The sequence below is a fragment of the Thunnus thynnus genome, chromosome 18, assembly GCF_963924715.1.
Source record: "Thunnus thynnus chromosome 18, fThuThy2.1, whole genome shotgun sequence".
Classification (NCBI taxonomy): domain Eukaryota; kingdom Metazoa; phylum Chordata; class Actinopteri; order Scombriformes; family Scombridae; genus Thunnus; species Thunnus thynnus.
The window spans coordinates 25,605,757-25,623,979 of NC_089534.1; the positions used below are offsets into that span (position 1 = coordinate 25,605,757).

The 18,223-nt window shown below is 38.0% G+C and overlaps 1 protein-coding gene across 2 annotated transcripts in view; it reads left to right on the top strand.

Annotated features, from left to right (window-relative positions):
* cd2ap (CD2-associated protein) overlaps positions 1–18,223 on the top strand; it is a 66,858-nt gene that overhangs the window by 39,298 nt on the left and 9,337 nt on the right. For both annotated transcript variants that reach the window (XM_067571631.1, XM_067571632.1), the window contains 6 exons: positions 1,718–1,754; positions 3,326–3,388; positions 8,590–8,740; positions 8,864–8,973; positions 11,994–12,112; positions 13,956–14,039. In XM_067571631.1, coding sequence (XP_067427732.1) covers positions 1,718–1,754; positions 3,326–3,388; positions 8,590–8,740; positions 8,864–8,973; positions 11,994–12,112; positions 13,956–14,039 — 564 coding nt within the window. The remainder of the gene's footprint in view (positions 1–1,717; positions 1,755–3,325; positions 3,389–8,589; positions 8,741–8,863; positions 8,974–11,993; positions 12,113–13,955; positions 14,040–18,223) is intronic.

Sequence of the window (18,223 nt, forward strand, 5' to 3'; positions counted from 1 at the left end):
TCTCTTGCAGTTTGTGTGTAACATTTGTTCAATTTTATTTTTTTGTTGTGCATTTTTTTAAATAAAAAAAATCATCCCATCAAACACATAAAAACATAAGAAGTAAGGAATAAAGACCAAATTCCTCATATCTGATCATCCAAGTGCAACTATCGCCCACTGGAAATGGTTGAAACATGGTTGCACAACCTCCATAGTGACCCTGTTTATAATGTACAATGAGCTTTGGATTTCATCTATTGTCACTAATCCTTGCTTCTAGTCACACCTGTATGAAATTTAGCAAACACAATTATTAACACAGTATAGCTCTGCCTCTATTAGTGATGCTTCAGGCTCTACTTTTGATAAATACGCATGTCATACGCGCAGCTGTTTCCCTGGAAACCATGTTTGCTGAGGATACAAAGGTTGCGAACTGACAGTCCTGACTGAGTTCAGTGATATAAAGTTTTGGGGGTTTTTTTTTGTTACTTTTTTTTAATGGAACTTGGTGAACTGTGTGTTTCACATATGTTCCAAAGATGTCATCACCCAGCAGGCTGTGTAGAAGGCTGTGATTGTGTGTTGTGTTGAGCTGATCAGCGAGTCTGCTGGTTGAGTAATAAATAATCAAAGTGAAGCAGACAAGCAAAATGTGATTTTTTTTTTTTTTTTTTTTTCTAAAGATATGGATGAGCCTTCAGAGTCATGAACATATCTCAGTATTTGATGGTAAATGTTGCATAAAAAGGCACTTAAGTGACAAAGCAAAACACTCTCCCTTCAGTGGCTTTTCTTCCACTATTCTCCACAGTAGATGGAGCCCTCAGTTATTAGGTCCTAATCAGAATTCTGCAGAAACACCCAGGCTGTATGTGTTAATCATTTCCCTCATTTGTTTTCCATGTTTGACGCACAATGCTCAGTGCAGTGACGCTAGATGTTCTTAAGATCGCACAGATCACTAAAATCTCACATTAGGAAAATGTAGCATACTTTTCAAATATTTTTCTCACTCTCTGCCTTGCAGCATGTTGTTTTCGAAGTCAGTTTAGTTTCACTTACCCTACTCATGCTATCACCTCTCCACCCTCCAACCATGTGTGTAGAAAGCACTAACATACTTGTTATCGGAGAGAGACATAATGCTGTCACAAGGTGCAGAAAAACAAATGCAAAACACACTGAAACAACACCAGCTGACTTACTGGAAGTTTGAACTTTCTTCAAGTTACTGACTGCTCTTTTGTCAGTCGCTATGTTGTCTTTCATGTTTGTTTTCTTGATACTTGAGGCCCCGGTCGACTGCAGAAAAAACATCATTTGTAATGACAGAAATAATCATTTATATGTGATTTCAAATGACACACAGAAAGATGAAATAGACAGCATTTAAAATAAAGTTTGCTTGGCATAGATTGCTTAATTGGGCTCAAAATAAAACAAGATCATATTATTACCAAATTCTTGCCCAGCGCTATATACTTAATGACTGAACTTGTTTCCCCTTACAATTCTCTAACTATAACCAGTTTGACTTCTAGGTTTTAAACTGGGGTATTATTAGATTTTCCTTGTTAAGACCAAACCTGATCTGTTGTCCCTTTCTCCCTGCCTGTGTGTTGGGTTTCTGTACTTGAGAGAGTAAAAGTAAGTGTCTCTTAATGAGTCAGCGTCTACTTTGATGTCACTCTGACCTACTTTCCCTCTTTCTCCCTCCTTTTTCTTCCGTCAGAAACCGAAGAAGCCACCTCCACCATCAAAAAGCATAGGTAAGGAACTCTGACAACATCTCACTTTACACCTTCCACCTCATTAAATGCTATCAGCTCAGTGCTAGGTTTCAGAAAGGGTTAGTGTCTTGACGATCTTGAAGTGGAACATACTGGTGACTCAATGTAGCACACTTGATTAAAAATGATTGAGGACATGTAATAGAAAAAAAGAAAAATTTAAAAGGACATTATGTGAATAGCAGGTGGTGGTTCCATGTAAAGGATGTCAAATTTGCCTTTTTAAATCACATGGCTGAAGTCATGTATTTCTTGTTGTTTCCTTGGAAAGTTTCCAAGTTGGTCTGTATACACATACAGATAGGTGACAAATTAAAGGAAATCTTAATCTTAAAGGAAGTCTCTGAACTCTACAGGAGGGATCAACACCGTTCTTCAAAAAGATACTCCCTCTTTTGGTGTTGTGATGATGGAGGTGGAGAGCACCGTCTAACACATCAGTCCTAAATCTCCTATAGATGTTCAGTTGGGTTAAGATCTGGTGACTGTGAACGCCATAGCATATGAGTCACATCATTTTCATACTCATCAAACCATTCAGTGACCCCTCGTGCCCTTTGGATGGTAGCATTGTCATCCTGGAAGAGAGCACTCCCATCAGGATAGAAATGTTTCATCATAGGATAAAGGTGATGACTCAGAAGGACTTTCTAAGGGGACAAGTGGACTCAAACCATGCCAGCAAAATACCCCCAAAAGCATAACAGAGTCTGCGGATCCCCTCACTGTAGGGGTCAAGCATTCAGACCTGTGCTGGTTGTTGCTTTAATCTGTCACACATCAGTATATATTATATATATATATATACCTCTAGCACCACCATGAGGTTGACATTTTAGTTCTTTATTGGAGTATCTCAAGAACTATTGCACAAGCTGCTGTTAAATTTAGTTCATTCATGTTCCCCACAACTCTAACAACTTTGATCTCCTGACTTTTCATCTAGCGCACTCATCTGGTCAAAGTGTAATTCAACGTGACATCAACACGCTAGCATTATCATTACGAGCATATTAGCATTTAGCCTCACAAAGCCACTAGTGTGGCTGTATAATCCTCAGTTAGCAAAAGATGCACACTTGTTATCATTTTTTTCTGGTCTGCACAGGAAGCAGCAGTTTGCATTCTTGTCTTCCTACCACCGCGCTGCATTTCAGTTTGATGTGTGTGTGTGTACATTTGTGGGACCTCTGTATAGTGTGGGATCAGTGAATGTGCACGACTTCCTGTCTGAGTCAACACTGCAAAAAGGTGTCTCATAAACCAAACCACAAAATGAGTGCATGCAGCTATACATGCACAGTTAAGTAGTTTTGTGCGATGGAGATAAAAAGGATATATGTGTACCTAACTGTCCGTCTCTCAGTGCCTTGTAGAGGGCGGTGTGTGTGTGTGTGTGTGTGTGTGTGTCAGAGAGGAGCGTTTTTCTTTGCATGAATGTGCTTATGAAAGCATTTGTTCCTTCCCGTTCTCTGTTGAGTCTTGAATTGGTCGTGGCCAGACGGACAAGGTGTCTCTCTGACTTTCTCTGGCCATGTTCCGTTTTCCAGGTCTCAAGCCGGAGCTTCCCAGTGCCGACAAAAAGCCTCATCCCATCAAGCCAGAGGACAGAGGTAGGACTCTCCAACACTCCTCACTTTCCTCTTTACCCTCCCGGTCTTCTCTCATCCTGTCATTTCCTCACGTTGTTACAGCTTCGCATGACTCATCAGAAACCTCCCGTTTCCCAATTTGGAACGCTCAATTCCCTGTTAGCACTAACTCTTGACCTGACTTGACCTGAGGAGGCAGCGGACAGACCGTGTTCCAGCTTTTTTCCTTTTCATTCATCTGTCACTTCCTGTCTTCGTGACTTCTTTCCCCCCGGTCTCCGATTAGTTTCCCTCCGTGGCCTTGTTTCACCTTCTCCTGCTGTTTAATCCCCTAAGCTGTTAATAAAAGTGAAATGTTCATCTCCTAGTGAAATAAAAGTTTCTGGGATCAACTCGCCTCCACTGGAGCAGGTTTGATTCGGTTTTCCAGCTAAACACAGACATGTTTAAAATATCAGAGATAATTTACAGATGCTGATCAGTGAAATACTTAAAAAATGATCTGAACAGAGAAATTTTGAGACAGATTCTTTTATCCACCCTGACTGTGTCTCTCCTTCTCTCTGTCTGTCTTTCATAACATAAACATAAAACTGCTCCTCTCTAAGCTTCAAGAAGAATTAGTGAAATACATGTTTTTAACTTGATTTATTAATGGATCAATATGGAATTAAATAAAGAAAAAGAATTTTAACATTAAATTCAAAGAATAATGTATGTTAAACAACACTGGTACCAAGATTGTAAAACTAAGATACACAAAACATTTAAATCTATAAAAGTTACTAATATAAAATTATATCAAACATAATAAATCCATAAAGTTAAAGCTAACTCAACTAGCACCAAATAAGATGTCAATTCTCAAACTGAGAGGAATTGAAAAATTCAGTTTTAGTAAAATGAAAATAGATCTGTTCTATGTAAATGAATTGTGGCTGTAACTAATCAACAACAACAACAACAACAACAGGTGATCATTTGGTCTAAAAACATCAGACAGTATTGGGGGAAAAAAGGGTAATCCCAGAGTCCAAGGTGGCATCTTCAAATGTCTTGTTTCGTCTGACCAACACTCCAAAACCAAAAGATACTCAATTTACAATGATATAAATCAGATAAAAGCAGCAAACCCTCACCTCGGAGAAGCAACCAGACAACTTGAAAAATAACTGAAACGACTAATCATGATCAAAATAGTTTCTGATTCTTTTTCTGTCCATGACTAATCGACAAATATGTCGGCGGTTGTTGGTGGTTATTCTGTGATTGCAGGAAACTCACACCTTGGGTCAGTTTATTTTAGTTAAGTAATCACATCACATGTTGAGGCGAGCTCTGTCAAGTCACTCTTGGTTAAGAGACGGATGTGCTGTCAATGTAGTTTCAGTCTTACTGTACCGCTCACAGGAAACAAGCTGTTTGTGTGTTTGTGTGTTTGTGTGTGTGTGTGTGTGTGTGTTTGCAAGAACTTGCCTGCAGGGCTGTGCCGCTGTTACATCATTTGCACCTTGCAGGAGCCCCCCGACCTGATTAAATGCCCTGTTAGGATTGAAGTCTTGTGGGATAAAACATAAGCTTCAGTTTGGCTGAATAGATACTTAATGGTTGAATCAATAACATAACAGATAAATAACCAATAAATGAATAATAGAGCGTGAATATAACCTTATGAAATTGCAATGGGTACATTAAATATAGATGAACAGGTCTGAGTTGTTTTTGCACAACATATAAACATTAAGTGTCTCTGGAGAAACATTAATTATATGCTAAACATAATAAATAATGAATTGAAGGCTGCGTGTGAATTAAGGCTGTTGTCTCTAATCTCACACAGTCGCTTGACTCATAAGTTACTTTGTGCTGTTACTAGAATATATTATGCGGTTATATAACTCCTGTCACACAGCTTTAGAACAGACTTTAAGGACATTCAGCACACTCAAATTTCCCAAATGCATCCCTCATTTACAGCAGAAAAAAAACCTCATCCTCTTTAAATATTTCCTAACATGTGATTTAGCCCAACAGCCATTAACTATTGCCAGAGAAGCATATTAGTGTTGATGTTTTTGTTATGGCATCGTCAACGTGCCGCGCAGGCGATGTCAGTTTGCATAAGTCTTTTGAGAGGATTATACACCCAAATACATTAAGTAAGTACATGCTATCAGATGCATATTAGATGCAGCATTTAGAGCATAAAAAATATGAGTGACACGTCGAATTCAATTTATAGAACTTTCTTCATGAAATATGGGCAAAACAGTTCACGAATTCATCAAAGTATTGATTATTTTTATTATTTTTGCTTGTTATCAGGCACGGGAAACAACTGGATTTGTGTCAGTGAAGGCACCGTTGCAGGCAGATTTCACTGTCAGTTAGCTTATCACAGACACAAGCGACTGGTGTCATCAATGATTATTTGGGAAATGAGTTGATAAAAAAAAAAAAAAGTGAGCAAATGTGAGAACGCAGGGATAAGTTTGACAGTAGAAAACCTGAAGTAGCAGTGCAAATAAATTTTTTTTTTTTTTTCTCCTTCCACATCACACTTAATTCTGTTTAAAGGCTCCTCTGTTAGTTGAAATTCTCCCCAGCCAAAGGGTGTCACTGCAGATGCACTCTGAATCCCACTCCATTACACGGTCATGTGTTTTATCTTGTATTAAAAAATAGCAACTTTATGGAAGTGATAAGAGGATGCAGTAAAACTGGATGACGTTTCTAGAGGAAGGAGCAGCAGAAATTCTTCTTTTTTGTTGTACAGCTGTCACTTTATACAGCGTAGTTGTTTATCTCCTCTCTGCTTCTGCCCTAATAAAGCAGAAAGCCTCCTCTTCAGTGCAAGCGCCTTCAGGGTTTTGATGGCGGCACTCTCAGATTGATCTCTCACATCTCTGCTCTAACCTTTTCTGTCACAATAAAGTAAGTCACAAAGTGCAGATGCATGTGCCCACTCACTCTCAGTTTCTCTCTCTCTCTCTCCGTCTTCCGCTCTGCATCATCTTGTTTTGTGTGCGCAAGTCTTCACTTAATAGGTGTTATTACCAGTGGTTAGTCGCTTCCACCTCCCTCAATGTCTCTACTCTGTTCTCTTTCTACCTATTACTGTGTTCCTCTGTTTTTTCATCCCACCGCCTCAGCATACTTATCTCTTACATCAGCCTGTTTTGTTTTCCCTACTCGTTTCCTAGGAGGTCCTCAGGGGACATGAGATCTTTTCTCAAGAGTCCCACAAGGCTTATTTAGATGCAGTGTGAAGGGACCAGCAGACAAACGGGGATGAATACTTCACAATATAGCTGTGATCTGGAAATAACCCCTAATTAAGATTCTGACCTTAATATACAATTATAAGACCAACCACACTTTTTTAAATGCCCATTTTGAAATCAAGACCATTTCCAGAAGGGAAAATTTCAGAATAAAAACGAGCAAACCTAGAATATTCATCCTTTAAATGCAATGTCACGGTGTCATAAAAACTATTACTTTTAATATTGTTAAAATGCACTCATTCAATAGAATAAGTCTATAAAATAATGCAATCAGGAATTGATCATTGGATGAATGTATTAAACAAGGCCATTATATTAGTGTGACAAATAACTACCACAAATCCTTTTGGTAAGCCTCTTACCTCACAACTACCTCTATTCTATTTTCCTCTATGAGGGACAGGAGTGGTGGTGGGTTAACCTTGCTATACAATCAAAAACTAAGCTGTCCCATCATAATGATGTCAGAACCGTCAATATAGCCGATCACACAATACAGCTTTTATTTGCATTCCTGTGCATGTCGCTCTTTGCAACTTTTGCAAGCATGAAATCATGTGTGTTGATCAACAGGTAGGAGTCATAAAAACATGATTTCATACTCATTCAGTTGTCTGATAAAAGAAGTGGAGAATATTTCAATAAAAACAACCAACAGTGACTTGGCTGTGTGTGACATATTTCTTACTAGATGAGTTTTGTGCACAATTTTATGAAATATTGAGCCTTTTTCCTCATTTTCCTATTGTGCTGGTATTTTAGTGTGGATGGAAAACTTTTCAAACCGAGCTGGAAACATGTGTGGATACATTTCACATGGAAACAGCATTTTCAGTTAAATCAGAAAAGTGTGTTTAGGATGGAAACAGTGCAGAGAGACACAGCCGACAACAGAGACGAGGAGAAAGAGTTTTTAATATGCAGTGGAATTTATGCCTAATAGTAGTAGTAGATTCTCAAATTCTGCAGCGGCACAGAGGACCAGGGCCTTTATTTCTAATTTCCTCTTTTCTGTTAGTTAATACTCACTCAAAACGTCCTCCATGTCAATCTGGTGTTGATAAATTCAGTATAATGTCCATTTCAACAGCACTAACTCCACTAATACAGCAGGAGTCACGTCAGACGTTCCACTTTGCCTTCTCAAACGATGTTAATGTAGCATGAATGAAACTCAACACTTTCACTAGAATTGTCACTTCAAAAGTCTTGCAGCCGTGCCTTTATTGGTCAGCGTTTACTGTGAGTTGTTAGTATAAAAACATTATTTCTGTTAAAAAAGAGCAACTCAGAGCAGCAGATTCTTTATTTCTACACCTACTTTTATATTAGAATTTCGGGTTTGTTACACACACATCACATAAAAGCCCTGCTGTGTTTTATCTTGAAAGTTTTTGTCTCAGTTTAGTTAACCACATCAGACATTGAACAGTCAGCTCGAAAACTCCTTCAGAACTTTGTGGAACTTTTTAATAGTTGTACTCATCATCACCTCCCCCACACATTTGCAGTCACCATGCAGAACTGTTGTCAACAGAACAAAATGTCATCAGTGGGTTAATAAGGTAATAGGATTGACAAACTTTTTTTCAGCCGACAGGCTTGTTGAACATCAATTTGTCCTGGTCGCTTCAGCTCCTTATAAAAACAAACAGAAATCAATCCAGACAGACCTTCAGTGACTCATTTGAAATAATTGACCTCAGCTACTCTCACTTATTGTGTGTAATTATAAAGCTGATTGCACAAAGGTGTATTTTAGTTTTGTCCATTTAAATGTTCTCCTGGAGTCTTTGCAGAATTAAAGGCCTGGTTCAGTCGTATGTTTTTCTTTTTTTTCCCTCTCTGACGCTTTGTTTCTCTTTTGTCACATTCTTCTCGACATTTTGTTAACCTTCCCAATTCTCTTGTCCTCTCTGTTCTCTCCGTTTTTAGTTGACAAGCCTACGCCAGATCACAGACCATCCAAGCCTGCAGCGCCGGTGGTCCCGCCCAAGAAGCCGGTCCCCCCTCCAGGGAAAGGCAGACCGGGAGGCCTCCCACCAAAGAGGCCCGACAAGCCTCTCGCTCCCTCGCCAAACCTGAAGTGAGTCTGTTTATCTGTCCGTACAGGAACGTGTCATGCCGTTCTCATTCTTGCCGTTTCCCGTATAAACTTTCCATTAATTGTGTTTTTCCGTTTCTCTTCCATTTCCACCTCTTTATACAGGCACAATGGAGAGGTGCCTTCCACACGACCAAAGTCTGACTTCGAGCCATCATTTCCCACCAAACCCAAAACACTGTCTGGTGACTGGGGGGAGAAGTCCTCAGATATGGGTATGTATGACCTACAGAAGTTTTTTTTAACTAAAGTCAAAATCCTGAATAATGGGTGGATTTGTTTTGCTAGATATGTCAAACCTCTTGATTATTTTCTACAGAGGACATTCAAGATGAAATTAAAGGACTTGCTTTGACTGCAAGTGATTTTTCAGTCTGTCCTCAGCTCACAAGAATTCAATAAATGACATTTTCTGTGACAACAAGCACTTTTGTGTGTGTGTGACAGCACACATAAGCCCCTTTTCAACCAGAAGTTCCAGGTAGTTTGGAACCAGATGAACTAATCTCAGGAACTAAGCTTGGAAATAAAAATCCCTGTTGTGCAATAGGTTTGCATTTCCATGTCATCTGAGGAACCAGATAGATCATGTAAATTATGTCCATGGAGAGTTAAAAAATGACTCTGGCGTTTGAAACTCACTGATAATACCACCTCAGAGGGAAAAGTTCTCGTAGTGGAAACAACGGCTGTAGTGATTTCCAAAATGACTCGGAACTTTTTACTTATTTTCCTCCAGACTCCACTCCCTTCTGCTCCTGTCTCTGTACATTTATGGAGTTATATAACTCAGAATAACCACAAATATTCATTAAAATAGAGACATTCTTGCCTCCAGTGCACGTGTCCTCACTTTGGACTTTGCTTGCATGCTGCATCTAAATATGGCTTCATCTTCTAACATGCAGCTGGATGCTACTGGTCACCATATTTACTTTGGAAATTGGGTTTTTTTTTGGTGTCTGGAAAATATTAGTTGAATAGTTTATACATTTGTTCCTTACCTTTTTATAAGGACATTCTTATGGTGTGTTTCATTAGTTTTATGGATCTGCTTGTAAAACAAGATTAGTTTTTTTTTTATTCATTTAAGAGAATAACAAGCAATAAAACGTAGAAAATATTATTCTGTTATTATCTGTTATTAAAAAAACAAGAAGGGGGAAACTGAAAAGTTTTACATTTTGTATGAGTAAGAAGGAGCTTTTCTACTGCCGTAATTAGTTTTCACACAAACCAGGTTAAAAATATCATGAGTTTTTGAAACCCTGAGTGTGTGAATCAAATTGAAACAGCTGTAGTTTAGGCTTAGATTAGTCATACCGGAATACCTCATTAATAATATTTCTCACTCCTATTCCTTGTTTTTTAATCTGCCACCTTTCAGTAACAGTCTCACTTCTCTAACTTGTACGCTTACATCAGCCCTTAAAACACTGTCAATCAACAGTCTGCAGCTGTCAGATTTTGCATAATTTAGCTGTCAGAGTGAGTGTGGGGAAAAAGGATCCATACATTAATATGCAGATATCCCAGTAATAAAACCGTGTAAGACGTGAGGAAGACACGTACGACTTGGCATTGCCTCCCAAAAAAGGAAAAGATAGCTCAGTGTAAGTTAGAGAGGAATAAAAAGACAGGAGGCGATGAGGAACGGGTGAAAACGAGCAAGAACCGACATCATTGAAAAGATTAATAGTTTAGAGGTTGACATTTTGAAAGTGGAACAGGAGAGTTTAGTGACATATGGAGGCACATGGGAACAGAAAGGGAAACGGAAAGGTCAAAGGAAAAAAGACACACGAGATGGATTTAATAGAGCTGACCTGCAGGTATTTCACCGCAGCGTTTAGTGTTTGTGACAGATGCCTCGTAAAGGTGGTAAAGAGCTGCTAAAACTCCGCGCTGCTCGCCAGAAGCCAGTCTGACATGCATCGCTGCGGAACATGAAAATTCAATCTTTTCCTGCAAATCGCAGACAGTGCTGTCTGAACTACAGCAGTTTACCACCGTGTAGGTGCAAAGTGCTGTTACACAACAGCCACCGAAGTTTTTCACAGTTGTAAAAGTTTTTTTAGTCTGTTGCGATCACGGAAACAAACTTTTGTCACGTTGCCATACATTCACTGTTAAATTCTCTCCTCTACTCCTTTATTCCTAATGTTAAAGATTAAGTATATTTGATCAAATCTTAGTAAGACGTGTTCCTGTTTTCTGATTTACTCACATTAAAATTTAGTTTGTTTTTATGTTTTTTTTTCCTGACAGGAGAGAATTATCGCTGCTGTAATCATTTCTTTTTGCTGCAGAGCTGTTTTGAGTCTTAACACGGCCTCTGAGTGACAATATGTCCAAAGACCTGACATACCAACAAATACTACAAGCACTACATTGTGTTTTGAGCTGGAAAGCTACTGTCCGACTGAAACACCAGCATATAAACTCCTCCGTCGCTGCAGTACCATAGATTACCAGATTAAGACCCTGCAGCAAGTAAAAATAAAAGTTAGTCGTCTTCAGAGATTAAGAGCACCACAAAAACACTGAAAGCAAATGTATGACAATGGCTATATATGGTGATAATCCATTTAATCATATATTGAAGTCAGACATGAGGGTTAAAGCCTTTTGAGTATTTGTAATGGACATGCACCCAACCATGAATGATTAGAATATGGCCTTATACAACCTTGCTGAAGAGGAGGACTCTAAGAGACACTACAGGAGCACTGAGGAATCTTATGTGTGTGAAGCACATACATGTGGCCTAATAAGATTTCCACTTCATTTAACCTGTTTTCACCCTACAGAGGGAAAAAAACCCTGCAATGACGAGCAGTGACACCTTCCTAGTGGAGGAAATAATCTCTCATTATGACTTGTCTTGTCTATTCTGGCTTTTTTTTTTGAATAGGGGTGATTTTAAGGACATTCTGTGTTCTTTCTGTCTTCTGACTCCCTAAAATGTATCTTGATTACATCACTGTATATTAAGCTTTGTGTTTGTCTTCTTGATGGACCATTTCACTCCTACATGAGTTCTCTAAACGCTTCATTTTCTGCTGCACTGGTTGTTAATATCATTAACTGGCAGGAAATAAAACTGTGCACAAGCAATTTAATTGCAATGAAATTGAACGAGTAAATGTCAGTTCACCCACAGTCACGGCTGAAACATTCCACTAGAAAAATAATTTCATCTGTTATTTTCCTCGCTGTGTGTAATTGTCAACAGATCTGATGAGTTTTGATGAGTTGTCGTCGTCTACCTCGGAGAAGCTCTCTCACCCCACTGCTAACAGACCAAAGATGCCTGGCAGGAGGCTGCCCGCCCAGTTCGGTGGAGGACATTCGGTGAGCGAGCACGCGACATACTGATTGACAGATTACATCAGTGCAGCCCTTCACACTATGTTAGAGTTGAATGATATATAGGTCATTTGTACTTGTTTAGGGTCTTAAAAACATGAATATATGCTGCTCTTCTTTTCTAATGAGCGTTTTACTGCAGATTTCTGTTTATTTTGAGAGATAGCCAAGTTCTTATAGTTAGTTCCATTATGGATCCGGTTCCTGGTTGGTTAAATTGTCAGATTTGTTGAAGTCTGACATAAACAAATCTCTCATTGAAACTTTTTTCTGCCCTCTTTTTTTATTTGCAAAAAACAAAGAAGGAAACATTTAAATCATGTTAGCAGGCTTCAAATTTTTGCTCAGCTGTTGGCAGATTATATCAGCTATAACTATTTATCATTAATTCCTTAATGACCAAAATTCTCCTTCTGGCTGTTGTCTGGTTATTGTGTTCTCAGCAAGCCAATGTCTGTACTCAAATATTGTTTGTGAGGGAAAAGAAATCAACATTAATACATATTTTATCAATACTTAAGATAATCAAGCTAATAGTTATGCGTACGTATTTCTAATATTTGAATGAGTTGCTTGCGTTTCATATCTTATGCTGCTCATCTCTCTTTCAGATTGTAGCTGCAGATTGTGAACATTAGGCTTCAATTAAAAAACAGTTTCTGGCTTCTCTGACAATAAAAGGTTACTACAGGTATAAATGATATCTTTGAGTGTTAGTTATTTATGGCTCTATTGACCTGCAAAAGTTGAAAGCTTAAACTAGATTTGATAGAGATCTGATGAAATGTTATCAAACCCCAACCCTGATACCACTCTATCTCTTCTGTCATCAAATACAGTCAAGAAATTACTACTGAATATAAGACATTAAATCAATGAATACAAGTAACAAACTTATAATAATCTCACAGTCCATAGTGTCTGATGGAAACAACCATAACATGAATACCTGCAACCAGGACTCACTATTTTTTTTAAACTTTTTGATACTATGCCAATGCCATACCAGATACTAAAACTACACCTTCTTTGATCCCTTACTTTGAGAAATAAAACCTATTTTTTTCTACAAAAGCTGTTTATTTTTAACACAGGAGACCAAGAGTTCTCCTTCTCAGATGGTAAATGTTGGTTAAACACAAGCAGCTGTAGAAGCAGTTTATAAAATAGTCTAAAATTAGCAAAATTTTGATTTAAATCAGTCAAATAGACTATGAATCTTTCCTGGCATTCACTGCCAACTACTGATTTGTTACTTAGCCCTTTTGTTTTTTGTCTTTGTTTGTTTGTTCTTTTTTCCTTTTCTCACTTTCTTCTCAAATTGATGTGCATCTCGGTGGATTTCCTTTTGTCTGTGACATCTCTCAGCTCTCTGTGACCCGTCGCCTCCGTTCACTCACTCACTCTTTGTCACGCTCACTCTCCTTCACACACAAGGTTGCAGCTTTTTTTTTTTTTTTTTTTTTTTTTTTACCGTCACCAGTAGCACATTTTATTGGAACACGGATCCACAATTTGCACTTTGACAGCCACTTCCTGACCATGTGAGATGTGGTGAAACGCCCACTTAATGGCAGCTCTTCTCATACAGCGGTCAGCGCCTGCCTCCCTCTTTTTTTTTTTTTTAATCATCTTTCAGGGCAGTGACTCCAGTCAGAGCATCAGTCCGCTGCACTTGTCCAGATAATTGTGTGAGATTAACGGTCATTGTGGTTAGGCAGTTCTCTGAATGTCGGCAGAATGTTATCATGCTTTCTTCATGTTTTTAAACTGAAATAATACATGCATGTACATTTAAAAAATACAATAAAAATGCTTCTCCTTGCAGCCGAACAAGGAAGTAAATGTGGAGAAATCCTTCAAGATGGATGAGGAGGATGCAGCCAAACCAAAGCTAACAGAAGCCAGAAAGGTAACCTTTCCACCAATTTCACGATGGTTTCAGGTGGAAAATGTTGCAAAATATGTTTACCTATAGTAAATGAATCCCTCAGTTCTATTTTTAAGCACATGACATTGATATCTTAATCACCTCAATCAGAATCTTCAGACATTCAGCAGCTCCTCATGTTAGTCTGTAAAATGATAATGTTAGCTAACATTAGCTCATGAGCTAAAGAGGAGATTTAGAGTTGTGATTCTTTTATCTTTGGCTTTAATTGTCACACATGATTTACCTGCTATTTGCCATGATAACCATTTGTAGACAACTACATAGCAGACAGGAATAAATATAGTAATACAGTTTAAAATATAGAAAATAATATGAATATGATTCAGCTTTTGTAGTGATTAGAATAATAAAAAAGTGAATATAGCTATTATCACTAAATGTGAGCTACAGTAAATAAATTGGTCTGGTTTACTAGATACAGATGAATTTTTCTTTCAAGCTAAATACTGATGAAAATATCTGTCAGTGACATCAGTTTTATAACTTTTCATTTAGCGTAATCAAAGTTATATTCATGATATGTCTAACGTTTGTTGTTGTGTCATTTTAATATTTTTAGCACATAATGCAGGTAGAGTTTTCACAGTTGGTAGGAGCACTGACACAATTGTTATTGACTCACCAACATGTTGTAGATGAAAAGTATTGACTTTATATTTCTGGAGAGAAGCCGGGACACTTTGAACTTAAGAAATGTTTACATTTAGGAGAAAAAAATCCTTAATAATTGTGATATTTTGCCATTGACTGATTGAATTGCTTAGTCTTCATCTAGTCTGTATTAATGTGTCTTGTCATCACATGAGACCAAGAGATGGAGTCTTTGTTAACTTTCATGTTAACAGCAGCTAAAGTACAACAACAGCAATGTGCTTTCTAAAACACAGAATTAACATTAATCTTTACTTGTTTATTCAGTCTCATCTTGTTCACCTCCCTTAAGACGTTAAGATGTGCAATGAATGAATAATGTGTGGTTCAACATGTGTGGCTCCTTTTTAAAAAACAAGGCACATAATCCTGTTATATAAAACGGTGCTCTCTTGTTCTTCCTACACTCCAGCAGGGAATATAAATCCTCAGATCCTCTGATCTGTCCTCCTGGTTCCAGTTGTACTGAATTTAATTTGAGCCTCACCATTAACCTTGCATCACAAGTGCTTTACCCTTGGAATGCGATTATCGAAATGACAGGCTAAAAACATCTGTTGACACTTATATAGTGTATGGGGTTACACTTTCCTGTTGTTACACACAAGACCAAAAAAAAAAACAATCTGCCTGTTGTCCACAAGAGAGAATAGATCCCCCCAAAAACTCAAGGCACGCTGCTTTGGTAAAGTACAAAAGTGAAAAAACCTTTATTAACATGATTAAAAACAAAACCAACAGGAATCAACTGCACACTGCTCTTCCTCAGGTTCAAACTAACACACACAGACATGTTATAATTATTATAAGCACATGCTTCTGTCACATGTGTGAGAATTTACACAAGCGCATCCTGCTCCCTCATTAACACCTGTATCCAATCAATGAAGGAACACTGTAGAAGTGAATAATTGAATTGAGAATGAATTCACAATGATTTTGATAATCAATTATTCTTAAAGTTATTTTTTCAGCAAAAATGCTAAAAATGTAGTGTCCATCTTCTCAAATAATATTTGAATATATGAATATTTGTTGGATTTCTTAGTCTTTTATGATAGTAAATATAATATGTTTTGGTGTTGGGATTGTTTGTTGGACAAACAAGCATATAAACATGTCAGCTTATGCTTTTGAAAATTATTACTACAATTTTTTACAACTTTTTTTTATCTGCTGATTATTGTCTCCATAATTGTATTTTCTTTAAAATGTCATAATGACAAACAGCCCAAGATAAAGTATTCAAATTGCTTGTTTTATTGAACCATCAGTCCAGAACCCAGAGATATGTTCATTTAACTGTCACATATGACAAAGAAAAGCCCCAAATCCTCACCTGTATGAAGCTGGAACCAGTAAATATTTGGAATTCTCTTCACTGGGAAAAATTCTTTCCCAGAACTTTCCCAGTGACTGTTGGGCCCCTGTTCCTATTGCTTTCAGTGCCAGGGGCCCGGTGGTCCCTGCTGTGCTCGGGCCCTAAAAATAAAACTGTTTTGTGACATTCATCTGAAAGGTTTTTACCCACAAAGTTGACCTGACATCACAAGCCAGTTAATTGGCACTTTCCAGACAGTGAGGCAATTATCTGCTGGGCGTGTGTGTGTGTGTGTGTGTGTGTGTGTGTGTGTGTGTGTGTGTGTGTGTTTGTTTTTGTGTGAGAGAGAGAGGACCACCACCTCACCCCAGTCTTCCAGTTCAGCATTTCATTAATTGGTTTCGATGTTATCTAGTCCAGATTGGTCATGGTCAACCAAACTAATTAGACCTAGCTGTTCAGCTGGGGGTACACAGCATCAGACCACCTTGTTGTTGCACACACACAAACATAGGTGGACAAACACACACAGACAGACAGAACAAGTCAGAGTAAAGCCTGGCTTGGAGCTCTCATAACCCAACGGCTCAGACTTCCAGGGGTGAAATTACAGGACATGGACTCTGTGTGTCCTTCTCTTCACCCTCTTATTCTTTCAAAATGAGATTCTGACCTTTTTAACAATTTCACTAGTGAAGGTGAAGGAAGAGAGTGGCGTGTGTAGTCCTCCAAGGCATGAAAGGGTGCAGCCTTCAAATTCCTGCTTGAAACTGAATAACAGGAGCTACAAGGGTAGAGAGGACAAATGTATTGACCAGTTTGTAAGTTGCCTTAAGGTTTTTCCATTTAGCACCTCATCACCATAAAACCATCAAAGAACACGCCAGCCTTGATCTAATAGTTCAACAGTAAGAGAGTCAACAATAAGACATTGTCATTGTATTCACCTAACCAAGGGCTTTCTAGCATATCCAAGTATCTTAATACATTCCTGAGATGTCATCATAATGTACATTTAAAAGAAATAACAGTGACTGTAATCAATCCTCCATTCTGGCAGTGAGGAAATCCCTTCATAGCACGACTACACTGTAAGAAATGGAGGACAAAATCCACATTCAAAAATACATTCTGAAGTTCAGCCCAAGTGAATATGAAGCTTCAGCAGTTTACTTTGCAAATGAATTGGTGATCTTTGTCCCGGTGGTGACGAGAGAAAAAGATTTAAATGACTTTAAAAGATGATTAATTACCGAGGCATAGATGACAGGAGGGTTAGTTTCATTAAAAACAGTGATTAAATTGAGATCTTCATATAGATGTATAGATAATAAATTAGTGAACAGATTTGGCAATTGCAATTTAAAGATGATATTCAATTAATATCTGAAATGTAACAGATGAAAAGAAGTATAGAGATAAATGGCATTGTTTGTTTTTATTTATTCATTCCTTCCCTCTGTAGCTTCATACTGAGGTCCTTGATTTACTATTATATATATTTTAATGATAGTTTTTATAAATAAAGTTATATTTACATTCAGTGTTTCTCACTGAAAACACAGTGTGTGTATCCCTGATGCCTAACTATAGACCGTATATAAAGATGGACGTAGCGAGGTGTAACGTCACCTGTTGATTTGCATCAGAGCTAGTTTGAAGCCCAGAGTCGCTGCTTATGGTCGGCTCCATCTTTTCCGTTTTGAAATAAGGAGTTCAAGGAGTTGCCTTTCACGTTCTGGAATCACGCCCCGCTACCTCAGACCCAAGCTAATGCTAGCTTACTGGGAGCACATTAGCTACTTTAGCTAGATTGTGCTAACAAGGCAAGAATCATAGTCAAGTAAGTGAAATATTGCGACTATAGTCCGACTCAATCAACTGTCAATCACAGCTTTCATTCAACGCCCACACAGTAGACAGAAAAGCTACTATAAGTCTTCAAATCTTATTAACGAAGCAATAATTTCCAAAATAACCACCAGCACACTTATTAGAGGGCCAAAATCTAGCGATTGAGACCATAATGATGCGTTGAAAAAAAATAATGGACTTAGTATTTCTAGAGAGAAGTTGACACTTTTTGAATGAGAATCAATGGAAGTCAGGGATTTTTTGAGGCCTAAATTTAGTGGCCGTTGGTGACATTGCACGTTAAGGCACTACTGCA